Source organism: Poecilia reticulata, linkage group LG1 (genome assembly GCF_000633615.1).
Source record: "Poecilia reticulata strain Guanapo linkage group LG1, Guppy_female_1.0+MT, whole genome shotgun sequence".
Lineage (NCBI taxonomy): Eukaryota > Metazoa > Chordata > Actinopteri > Cyprinodontiformes > Poeciliidae > Poecilia > Poecilia reticulata.
This window is the reverse complement of record NC_024331.1, coordinates 31587394-31600258: the sequence shown is the minus strand read 5'-3', so window position 1 is coordinate 31600258 and position 12865 is coordinate 31587394. Positions and strand designations below refer to the sequence as shown.

Here is a 12865-nt window from a genome sequence, read left to right as displayed (position 1 = left end):
AAGTGGGGCGGAACTTGAAACCGCTTCTTACCCAGCATGTTGTTGCTAGGCAACCAGAGAGCGAGCGAGTTAGTTGAATATCTTTGCACAGTTGAAATAAGACAAATAAAACTCACTTAGCAAGACATGGGTACTTGTAAATAATTAGCAATATAAAATAATATTGATGAATTAAATAATTCATTAATATTGATGAAAAGTACTGGCAGTTTATTTCACTTATAACGTGGAAAAATGTCTTTCTATAAGTGAATTTATCTGCCAGTACTTTTCATCAATATCAAAGAATAATTAACTTAAAAAGTTCTTATATCTTGCCAAGTTTGTTTTTCTTATTCCAAGCGTACGAAGACATTTGCACTAGAAAATAGACCAGAATTATTTTGTGTTTTTGCTGTGAACAAATGTGCTGAACTTTAATCTTTCATTAAAGAGTCTAAATTTAACCAAATATTTTTTTATTCTGACGTAATGCTGAGTTTAATCCTCATAATCTGAATTTGAAGATAAAATAATAGCAACGTGCTGTGGATCACCTGGTTGCCGTTAGCAACGCTGCGTTAGCGTCATTTGCAGCGCGGCAGCAAACCCTGGAGGATGTACCTGTGGTTTTCTCCCGTCGAGGCGTCCTCCATCTTGTCCGTCTTCTTCTCCTCGGGGCTGGCGTCGCCGTTGGCCACCTTGTCTGCGGGGCAGGAAGATTTGATCAGCGATGACGTCACCGCGCCGTCGGCATGTGACGGCCGGCGCGACTCTGCAGAGGTTAGTCAAGTTTAAAAGATTCTCCATGGATTCGACTCGCTTCACCCAGAGAGACAATCTGCTCCTGTAACAGAGGGATCTGGGCCGCAGCGTTTGATAACAGCTGATGATGACGAAGGCCGACCACAGGGATCCCATGACTGGCTCCTGATTGGCTGCTCACTCTGCCGCTCGTAATGGATTTAATTACAGTCGTTACCTCTTTGGATCATTTATTTCTGGTTGTTGTTCCGGTTTCACCGTGACCGGATCATCGGTCTGAGTTTCAGAAAACTTTTTACCCTGGAGCCGAAACCGATTTTATTTCCAGTTGCTTTAGTTTTACCTGCTTAACAAACAAACGTTTTATGAAACAATTCATTCTATTAATCATCATAAAACAATTAATCGCCAACTAGTCGATTAATCGTTAACTTGAATATACAAAGTAATCAAGTCACAAGAAGGGCTGAAACAATTAATGTGGTTAATTGACTGTTGTAATAATCATCAACTAATTTTGTTATTGATTAATTGTTAACCTGAATATACAGATTTTGAAAAGGTCATTAGATGAAAAAAACTTTCATATTTTCAATAAAAACACACAGGCCAAAATCATTGACCTGAAACGATTAATCGAGATCAACTGTCACAAATCCAACACTTGTCAACTAATTTAGAAATCAATTCATCGTTTACTGGGCCACACAGATTATTATTTTTATTTTCACTAAAAAAACTACTGCGTTTTAGGGAGATTCACTGAAATTCATGAAGCCATTTTTTGTTGCCGTTTCCAGCCATGTTTGTTTTGCCGTACCTGTGCCGCCGTCCTTGACGTGCTCGGCTCTCTTCAGCGCCCCCCTCTTGGCCTCTTCGTGCTGCCGCTGCTCGGCGAGCGACTTGTTCAGCACCTGGCTCAGCACGCAGTCGCCCTCGCCCACCAGGAACATCGTCTTGAACTTGTTGTACAACATGGTGGCTTTGTCCATGATGTCCTGGCTGGCCTTGAACTTCCGGATCTGGAATGCAGATGAACCCGCAGTTCATGACCGCCGCCACCAGGGGGAGCCGCCAGCGACTGGGAGCCGTTTGCTGGTTTACCTTCTTGAGCGTGGCGATGAGCTCGCTGTGCTTCTGCAGGTGCTGAGTCGTCACCTGAAGGGAACCGATCTCGTCCAATGCGTCCAAACATTTCTTCACATCCTGGAGGACAAAATAAACACAAGTTTTAATGTTTCAACTCGTTAAAAAAACACTTTAGGATGTTTATAAGGAATTTGTTGAATGTCTACAATAAAAATAATAAAAAAAACGGCAGAACTAACAGGGTTGTCGATTTTCAGGGAAATCTTGATCTCACTGTGGAGTTTCTGGAGTTTCAGGTCAGTTGACATTTCTGGAAAATAAAAAAAAGAGCTCATGATGGCGGTTCGTTTTGTTTAAAACAAATCTTAAAAATAAAAGAGTTCCAGCTAAAACCACATATTTATTTTTTAAATCACCTTTCTTCTTGGGTCCGGCTTCAGGTTTCTTCACATCTTCTTTGTCGGCCCTGAAAGACAAAAACACGACGTCAGAAACTCACCGATGGTTCGGGATCCAAAGTTGGCTTGTCGCAATAAATCAATAAATCAATTAATCACATAATAAATCAAAATGAGCTCCATAATCTCTGGTTTTTGGCAGAAAAACACCAAACTCTTCATTCTGGTCCATTTGTCCCTTTTTGAGGGATAATTTTGTTGACAGAGACTAAATAAGTCATTTTATTTGTTGATTCTTTTGTTTATTTATTTTGGATTTTGAAAATGTCTCCCAGCTCCAGTGTTAAATGTTCAGTAGAGTTTAAAGTTCATTAATCTTTGAAAATGTGTTTTTGCATTATTTCATTACTGTTATATTACTTGAAAATGGTCTCAAAACGTACATGCTGGTTCTTTTAACGATGCCAAACATTGTTTTTGTTCGTCCTCTATGGCTACGTTCACACACAGAGCAAAACATATCAGACTTTTTTCACAGCAGTCTGAACGGCCCGTTTCCAATCTTTATAAAAATCTCATCTGTTCCACTTCCAGATGTGGAACCAAATCATATGCGATCATTTCCAAAGCGTCTGCAGTCTGAACACGCGTCGTAATTCTGCACCAGAAGACGCCAGACAGTAAATCCGGACGTAAACAATGGCTGAAAATCATAATTCTGAACGCAGTCAGTGAACGCATCACATGCCAAGCCCATCAGTCCTGGTCCGACTCCACAGCCAAACAGATTTCTCTCCAGAAACTGCAGTCAAACTAAAGGCCGTTGCTGTTAGCTGGGTTTCTGTTCACCAGTTTTCTTTGTCTTGTTCTGATACTGCAGCTCATAAACTGCTTACTATGTTATTTATAAAACTTCAAAAATCCCTGTTAATAAAAAAAATCCAGTTTTACTTTGATTTCTGTTTGTTTACTTTGGGTTAGTGACAGGGCACAATGTCAAACTATTAGCGCTTTATCTTAAAATGGGTGGATTTTTTTAAACCAACCTAACAAAATGTTAGTATTTTAAAGCATCTTTCCATCAAACATTCACTGATTTGATGTCCAACCTGAGCCAAAACCAATGTTCATTGCATTATTCCTCAAAACACATAATTTTCAAACACTTTGACACCAATTGCTAAAATGTTTTTGTTCTAAAGTTTTTTTCTTTAGAATTTAACCACCTTGTTTCTTTAAGATGTTTCAAGAAAAATACATTTTTGCTCAATGTTCTCTACTGTCTTTTATAAAGGGGAAAATTAAATTTTTAACAATAACAACCCAGTTGCTGAATAAAAAATATCAGAAATCCAAAAAAAAAAGAAGAAAAGAAAATGGTCTCAAAACAACAACATTATTGTTTATCGCAGTAACTTCTGGGATAATTTATCATGCAGCTAAATTTAATATCGTTGCAAATCAAAAACCACCTCAAATGTCTGAAATATGTCGACACGGAAACAAAACTTCATATTTTCAACCACAACGAAGGTGAAGATATTCATCACATAAAAGACCTGAGAGTTTATTTCTGGTCAGACCTCGTTAGCATGTAGCTAAGTTTGTTGTTGTTGTTGCCGTCTCCCATGGCAACACAGAGTAAAACCATCAACGCCTCATCATGGTGGGAGGAACTCACTCTCTCGGTTCGTCGGCTTTCCAGCGCCGCCCGTCTTTATCCGCCTCCGCGTTCTGCAGCTTCTTCCTCCCTTTGCTTTTCTGAGACCAACAGGAATAGAAACGTTAAATACGATCTTCTCGTCCCTCAGACTGCCGCCGTGCGGAGACGCTTGCCTCGTCGTCATCTGAGCCAGACGAGCCGTTGTCCTTCTTCTTCTTCTTGGCCTCCGCCTCCTTTAGCTCCGCCTCCTTCCCCTTGCTGCCCTCCCTCTTCTTCCTCCTCTCCTCCTCTCCGCTCAGCTGCTTGTCCTCCGCCGCCCTCTTTCGCTTCTTCTCCGACTCGTTCGTCTCCCTACAGTAAAAACAAAACAAAAACAAGCTGTAAAAAAGAAGAACCCAGTGAAAGCTGTGTTTTCTGAAGGTTTACATTTCGCTCCCGGAGCCGTGTTGGTCCTGCTGCAGCAGAAGCAGCTTCTCGGTTTTCGGCTTCCTGCCTCGCCGTTTCGGAGCGTCTCCACCTGATTGCAGATGAACAATTCAGCTTGTGCAAATTGTGGCTCATATTCCACTATTTCTACCCGAGATTAAAACCTACATCCTTGAAAATACTCAGAAATAAGATAGATTCATTTTTTGTAACAAAATTAGTTTTGACAAGTGAAGAAAGTGTTTTTACAAATTTTGCAGTCGGACTGAAACAATTAATCAAATTAATCGTGATTATTCGACAATTGTCAACTAATGTAGTGATCGACTAATCGCTACCGACTCAAAAAAAAAAGTATATCTGCTGAAAGAAATACACACTCACAGCAGCAATTAAACCAAAACTGTATAAAAATATAGATCTTGCCTTTAAGATGAACAAAGTGACCTTTCATTTGTAAATATATTCTACCTACGTGTCAATTGGCAAAAAATAAAATAAAATCTTTAAAGGAACCTTTGCTACCCAATTATTAATTCAAAGCATAAGCAGATTAGTATAAACAATTTTTTAGTATTGTATTTTAAAATGAAAGAAATCAGCAGAATGTGCCAACCTTTCATCCGATTAATCGTCAGAATAATCGATTAATCGTCAGAATAGTCGATTAATCGTCAGAATAATCATTTACCAAAATAATTGTTACTTTGCAGCTCTAGTTTTGTGGTACAAATTTATCTGCTTTTATATTATTATGCAGAATAACAAGACTCTTGTTAAATTTATTGCTAATCTTTGGCGCATTTTTAGCCTAAAATTATCAGGAGCAGTAATAACATCAGTTTATCTTAAATATATACAAAAATAGAAGATGTGGTGGAAATCACAGCTTTGCACCAAAATGGCCTCAGATTAGGGATAATGCAGGTTATTGATTAATCAGTTAATCTGAAGTTGATCGATCTTATAGAGCGACGAACAAATTAACTGACAAGTAGCCATTTTCTTAAAAACCTGAATTTTGTCTTATGTCCATAACATAAAGTGCTAAATTTTTCACAATATTTTGAATAAAAAAAGGTCCAGGATGTCGCCCTCTTCTGGACGGAGGCCAAACTGCAACACTAACAAAAGATCATTAATCAACGGGAATAATTTGAATCTAATAATCCATTAATCAACAGTCATAAGTTGATTAATTCTAGGCATCCCAATCTCAAATCGATGAAAAATATATTTTTTAAAACTCAGCACATAGTTATTTTTTAAAGTTTTCTCCATTTAGGGCCATTTTGGTGCAAACTAATGGAGATTGAGGAGGTTAAAACAGATCCAGGATCCCGTTTCTACCAGGGCAGAAATCCTGAAGAAAGCTCTCAACAAGCTGAAGCTGACAAACTCGGATCAACTTCAAGCTCCAGAAGGAGAATCCAAAAGATCTTTAACCGTGTAAAACAAAAACACTTTTCAGCAGAAATCCCACCTGATGGACTAACGGGGCTTCCAGGATCTTCGTCTTTTTCGTTCTCCTGCTCACCCTGGAACACAAACACACGATTAAACGATTTAATCGCTTCGAAAACTGAATTTAAATCGCCTTCAGCCTCACTACCAACCTTCTTCTTCCTTCCTCTTTTGGGTTTTGAGGGATCAGTCGATTCTTTCTGAGCAGAAACCTGAAAAATTAACCAGAAAGTTTGATTTTATTCCAGCTGACCTCAAAAACAAGCCGACTTTACTTCCTTAGAAAGCTGCTGAAGTAAAGAGAAAAAGCAGAAAGTGAAACAAACCGATTTAGAGCAACAGCACCCTCTAGTGTGCAGCTGAGATTTTACACCAGATTCAATGCAAAGGGGAATTTCTTTCATACTTACCTTCTTTTGCAGATTTACTTGTCAAATTAGGATGAAAAGGCATTGAAATCAGAACTTAACCACTTGGATGAGAAGTGGATGAAATCAGTGGAATCATGCAGCAGATGGACAGAAAAGCAAGAAATGAACCCAAAACTGTCAAATAATCTCATTTTTATTCATCGAGCACAAACCCAGTCGGACTGAAAACACAAACAGCTTTCCGTTAGAGTTTCATTAGCGACCCGAATGCCGACCCGGCTCCAGAAAAGCCGCCGATGTAGCATGCTTTTTTTTTTTTAATTATTTTCCACCCAAACAGGGGATGACATGACCTGCGCCGCTGCATGGCAACCCGACATGCAAGAGTACGTACATCCTGGATCTGAGGACCCTGCTCAGACATCAGAGACCCTTCCTCCTCCTCCTCCTCCTCCTTCTCCTCCTCATTCTCCTGCTCAGCCTCTTTTCCTGGAACCTGAATGCACCATAGACACAGCATAGGACGCAGCGAGGCGCGGTCAGCGAGCTTCCTGCTCGTTTTGCTACCAAACATCAACTCTACGAGAGGGAAAACCGTTTCCTGCGGTTACGATGCAGACAAATGTCACAGGAAGCTTTGAGAGACAAAAAACATGAAAGAATCTGGCAACAGAAGAGATTCACTGCAGTGGAGCCACATGGGAATGGAGGCTGTGAACAGGAAATAAAAAAACTGAAACTTACTTTGGGTTTGACTCCTTTATCGGCTGTGTCTTCTTCTCCTTCCGGACCGCTCTCCAAATCCTTTTCCAGGAAGGAAGGAGGAGGAACCGGCTTCAGATAAAAACAAAAACAAAAAAAAAAACACAGGATTTAATTTATTAAAACTTCTGTTTATGGAGCAGCAGAAAATCTGTCCACATCATCACACGGTTCCCTTAAATCCAGCTTTATTCATGAAACCATCATCCTGACCAGCTGGTTTAAGTTATGCAGCTGTACGCAAAGTGTGCAAAGAGCCATTGGGAACAGTTTGTTGGCTAATTCAGGATATATGCAGGTTTCTACATTTAATTTAATATTAAGACCTTTTCTGTGCCACCTTGGATTAAAAGTAAAAACTATAAAAGCAGTGGATGGTTGGGGGATTGTAGCATGTGTCACACATTAAAGTTTAGTTTATTGCACAGAAAAAAAAACTTACCCATGGTAAACAACAACAAAACTAGCTAGCTAGCAAGGCTACATTAGCAGCTAGTTAGCAGTAGCCTCAACCAAGTCGAATCTTTGACTTTACAGAAAAACAACACAGAATATTTAAAATTCAATACTCCTAGATTCATCGAAAATGAGAAATTAAATCATTATATTAAATATACAAGATTAAATAGTCCTGTCACAACAAAATCTAAGAACCGTTTAAAGCTAACTTACAATTTTTTTAAAATAAATGTAAGACTTTTTAAGGATGTAGTTGTAAACCGTTCAAACTGAAGTCTGTTTGCTGATGCATTTAAAAAGCAGTCTGAACAACGATGGCGCATGAAGTAAAATAAAAATAAAACACTGAAATAGAATTATACAGCACCATGTTAGGGACATTGTAGATTTGAAAATAAGGGGGGGGAAAGTAAATTTTCAACAAATAATTTAGCCTTTTTAATAGAAAATTTCTGAAATTAATTTAAACTTTTTTCCATTAAATATTTGACTTCAAATTCAGAAATTTTCTTTTTTGTATTCTGAGATTAATCTCAAAATTTTAGTTTTTTGAAGTAAATTTGTAACTTTTTTGAAACTCAAACATTCTTGTTTTTCTAAACAGAGCTGTTGTAACACTGACTGCTACTGGAGATCCTTCACTGGATGATATGAGTTACATTTAACTTCCCTTTGGGATAAATTAAGTATTTTTAAATAAAGTTGAAGTTTAGATCTAGTCAGGAAAAGGAGAATCTAATCTCGGTTTATTTCAGTAGAAAATAATGTTTTAAAGTTTAATTTCTGCTTTTCACACCCAGTTTTTAACGGAGTCGTACCTTGGGCGCAGTCAGCTCAACTTTTGGGTTGTTTTCAATCTCCCACAATCCTTCATTGAAGCCTTTCCTCTTGTTCGGTTTCGCGTATTTCTCTTTGTTTTGTTGGTACGGAAAAATGTCCTTCGGTCCAAGAAACGCTCTGCAGGAGGGGAAATGCTTTCAGTCATGAATGTAAACACAACACTGGTGCCAACCATTAAAAATGCAGAATGGGGAAGGAAACCGGAGTCTCATCAAACATTTATCTATCAAAAACCTTCAGAGGAACAAAATGGCGCCTTGATAAACATCAGCAGTTCGTTGCTCACGTTTCATGAGTGCCGAAGAAGAAAATCGGATATTTGATGTTGGACGGTTTCACAGCACCGTCTGGCACTTCATCGATCTGAAAACAGAAACAAATTTACTCAGGATTTCAACTTTATCCTAATTTTATTCATATTTTCTCTTCATGTGGCTCCAATACTCCATCATAGCAAGAAATATATATTTATTTTACCTGCTCAAAAATAAACTAAGCAGACATTTTGATAAAATAATCTGTTGATTTCAAACATAAAAAGTTTCTGCAGGTTTGCCAGATTAAAAACATCCTTCATTTTCCTTTCTTCGCAGAAACAAGAAAAGTTTATTAAATTGTTGTTTAAAAGTCTACATTTAGTAAAAGTAATTGAACGTTGAGGGTTTTTTTCCGCTCTTAAAATGAATTAAATTCAAAGCAAAAACCTGGATGAGTAATTTGTGTTGCACTTTACATTTTTCCATTTTAAGATTTTAAATTGCACCCTAACATTATTTTTAAGTATCAGTCAAATTTAGGACATTTTTGACCAGTGATGCGCTTCGTGCTGCTTACCCTCGCTGGCCAGTGAGGGTAACCCTTCATTTTGGCAAAAATCAGGTCGCCTGGCTTCCAGTCTCCGGCCATCTTGGATTTGAAACCAAACTGGGAAAAAAACAAAACAAAAACACGACGTTTAGACGTCATCTAGAAACACTGAGACTAAATAAAAGCCACATTGTGGCCGTGCAGCACACCAAAAAGCTCCTGGAAGTCTTAATGATGTTACACAAAATCAACTTTGAGGTTTAAAGGTTTTTATCATGATATATTGTGATAAAAACCTTATAACAAAATATATTTTTTAACGTATTTTTTCAGGTAACTGTGTGACTGCGGCAGCACTGATTGCACCATAAACACAAATATTGTTCTTTAAAAACATTCCAATTTGTAATAATTTTAATTTATTTGAACACACATTAACATTTCAGTAAATATTAATGTTTACAGTAAATGCGGCAGAATTATCCAAAAGGCTATTTTTCATCTCATTAAAAGAATGCTGTTATTCTAGTCAATAAAATATATTTTTATTTTTTTTAAATTAACTGAATTGCTTACTTATTTGCCTCTTGGTATATTTTTAATACGGTATTAATGTCTCCACATGTCAACCTTTTTTATCAGATTAATCAATAACTAAAGTAATCATTATTTGCAGCCCTTGTTGCTTTTATCGATTAATCAAATTTTCTGTGTTTGAAGACTTAATTTTTGAAAAATATTAGTTTTTCATTTGCAAATAGAGTGAGGTAAAACAAAAAAAAATCTGATTTGGTATTTAAAAAATATGAGATTATATTTTCCAACCATAATCACCCAGCTGTAGGATTGACTAATAGTTATGTACCTAAGCTGAGGATCTCTGCAGCTCCTCCACAGTTACCATGGCTCTTTATTTTATAAATACTCTTCTTCCCCAGCCTGTACGTTTATATGGGCGGCCATGTTTAGTCATTTTGCAAAGCATCCAAGCAACCTCAAACACAAAAACTCAGCTCATAGCATCAGGTAACACAACAATCAAATTATGATGAGTACTTTACTTTGCAATAAATTTAAATGTTAAACAATTTAAAATATTTTTACTTATCTATGCTGAAACCGCTATATAAAATTTCTCATTCTGAATAAAATATTAAAATAGTAGATATACATTTTAAAGATTCTTGCATTTATGGGGGTCCCCAAGAAACTGCTACGTTTGCTTATGCCTTGGGCCAGCTTTGCTGCACACAGATGGACTTTATTCACGTGGTCATCTTTGAAACAAAATATGCTGCACTCAATTTTATCCAAGTAAATCAGAGGAAAGGGGGTTGTTTATAAAAACAACAAATGAGAATCAGGCATCGGTTTCATATTTTGTGTGTGTAACGTCACAAAAAAAAAAAAAGAAAGAAAAAGGTCCAGTACTTTCTAGAGACGCAGCATCTGCAGCCGATGTGATTACAAACCAAGTTAACCTGCAGGATGCGGGTCAGGACGTAAATGCCTCATCAACTCCCTTTAGCTAGCTTAAAGTTTCCAAACAAAGCCACGTAAAGATTTAGTTTGATTTACCTCCGTTCTGTGTTGGCTTCTTATGAGAGGAAAATGTGCTGGTTGGAGCTTGTAGAAGATATTATTTAATCAGTACAACAAAACACTCCTTTTCCGCAAAGCCGACGCACGTTTTCCGCTCCCGCGCAGGACGCCGTCGGACTGAACCACTGCGGAAACCCGGGGGGCGACGGACAGCGGTTAATTTAAAAACACTACGCTACCGTTTCTTTAAATACTAAACTACGTTCGTACTAAAAAACTCTTACAGATACTACAAATATTACATATATGTATTATGTTCCCGTCGAAGCCACACTTGCTGTGACACAGAAATAATCCGTGTAAATATGATGGACTGCCTGGGCCAAATTTGAAGATCGTGTAATAAAGCAAGGTGCTTTGCTAGAGTGAGGCCTCAATAGTGTCCATTTAAGCACAAAAATAATCAAAATGTTGATACTGTGGACAAAAAAAAATATTTGAAACGAAAAGGTGATCAAATAAAGTCACATGACTTAAGATCGATGACGTTTACTTTCAAATACAATTTAAATAGCTGTCGTAGAAAGCTTACTTCATTTAGTATCTGTAAAAAGAATCAGAGTGGGACATCTGCAACTGTTCAGCCGCTCTTTACTCTTCTTTTGTAGAGATTTGCTGATCATTTAAAGAGAAAGGCGCTTAATTCCAAGAGCGTCTGCATTTCTATTAATGAATAATCACTAATGAATTTAAAGAATAATTAATAAATGATTAAATATGAAGATAGGGTAAAATAAAACACTCATAATAGCTCATATTTATCAAAATAAAAACAATTATTATGCTATACTATAATAATAAATAAGAATTATTGTTATTATTATTATTGTTAATAATAATAATAATAATTATTATTATTATTATTATTATTATTATTATTATTATTATTATTATTGTAATAAAATACTATTACTACTACTACTACTACAATTAAAATACTACTACTAATAATAATAATAACTATTATTATTATTATTATTATTATTATTATTATTATTATTATTATTATTATTATTAATACTTAATCTGCGACAGACTGGTAACCTGTCCAGGTGACCCCGCCTCTCGCCCGGAACGTTAGCTGGAGAGGCACCAGCAGCTCCTGACCCCACTGAGGGACAAGGGTGCAAGAAAATGGATGTCTGGATGGATAAATACTTAATTGATTGCTTTATTGCTTGTTGAAACATATTTGAAAACCAACAGAAGCAAAGATAAAAGACAAAAAATTAAAGCTAAAAAAATAATGCTAAAAAGGACACAATAGCCAGACAGAGTGAGAAATATAAATATTAACCTTTTATTTCAAATGTATTTTCCTTTAGCTGAATGTTTGGGATCTTTTACGGTTTTTCGGATTTGGATCCGAAACGGTGGTTAATATCTAGTGACATCTGGTGGCCAAAACGTAGCATAACAACTGAAATTTGTAAACGTACCTGGCGGATTTTTATCCATGTTATGCTTTAAATGATAAAAACTGGCGTCAGATCAGCATGTTTTTTATTCATGTCAAAAAATAACAATAAATAATCACTTTACAGTGAAACTACTGCGTAAAAATGATCCTATTCTCAACTTTGAAGCTGCTGCAACCCTGCAGATCACAGAGATGAATGAAAGTGACCTTGTTGTTAGATGTGGCAGTGTAATAAAGACAATGGCCGCTGATAGCTGAAGGACAGGCCCGTTATCCCAGAGCGGGAGAAGAAAGGCCGGGCTGGGGCTCCGGTTGGTATCCAGGAATAACCACCGGGAGGTGAGAGACCTCCGCTTTGGACGGCAGCCAGCGTGGAGGGCTTCCTGCTTCGACACACGACCACGGCGGAGGCCGGCGATGGAGAGATGACAGCGAGGCGTACCCTTCACCCCGCCAGGCGAGGTCAGGCCGCCTCCCCGGGCCGCAGGAGTCCCGCCGTCCCCCATCACTCATTTTAGGCTTCTTTTCAGAGTCCCGGCTCACGCTGGGAGACTTTGTGGTATTTAAAATCACCTGGCTGCCACGGTGATGACCTTCGACCCTGGTGACAAGACAGCTGGGGTTCATGAAGGCCCTCATTTGCTTTAAACCCAAACAGCAGCATAAAGGTGAGGCTGTAAAAGTGATCCGCTCATAAATTACCTCCGATGGTCCAGGAGGAGCAGAGAAACGTTGTTTGACTTCAGCAGCAGTTATCTGGGTTACAACGCACAAGTTCGCATTTTAATCCACGACACGCATCACGGACATTATAAAGGAG

General features: G+C 37.7%; 1 protein-coding gene across 2 annotated transcripts in view; it reads right to left on the bottom strand.

Annotated features, from left to right (window-relative positions):
* The window catches only part of psip1a (PC4 and SFRS1 interacting protein 1a), an 11646-nt gene extending 721 nt beyond the window's left edge, over nt 1–10925 (bottom strand). The window contains exons 1-16 of one of the 2 annotated variants that reach the window (XM_008422748.2): nt 10602–10925; nt 9051–9140; nt 8503–8579; nt 8195–8333; nt 6900–6989; nt 6550–6651; nt 5937–5996; nt 5804–5858; nt 4321–4411; nt 4068–4245; nt 3913–3992; nt 2250–2299; nt 2073–2143; nt 1849–1950; nt 1565–1766; nt 604–685 (exon numbers count right to left, since the gene is read on the bottom strand). In XM_008422748.2, the coding sequence (XP_008420970.1) occupies nt 604–685; nt 1565–1766; nt 1849–1950; nt 2073–2143; nt 2250–2299; nt 3913–3992; nt 4068–4245; nt 4321–4411; nt 5804–5858; nt 5937–5996; nt 6550–6651; nt 6900–6989; nt 8195–8333; nt 8503–8579; nt 9051–9122 (1451 nt within the window). In that variant the 5' untranslated portion in view covers nt 9123–9140; nt 10602–10925. The remainder of the gene's footprint in view (nt 1–603; nt 686–1564; nt 1767–1848; nt 1951–2072; nt 2144–2249; nt 2300–3912; nt 3993–4067; nt 4246–4320; nt 4412–5803; nt 5859–5936; nt 5997–6549; nt 6652–6899; nt 6990–8194; nt 8334–8502; nt 8580–9050; nt 9141–10601) is intronic. The other variant, XM_008422756.2, reaches the window with a different exon arrangement.
* Between the last annotated feature and the right edge of the window lie 1940 nt (nt 10926–12865).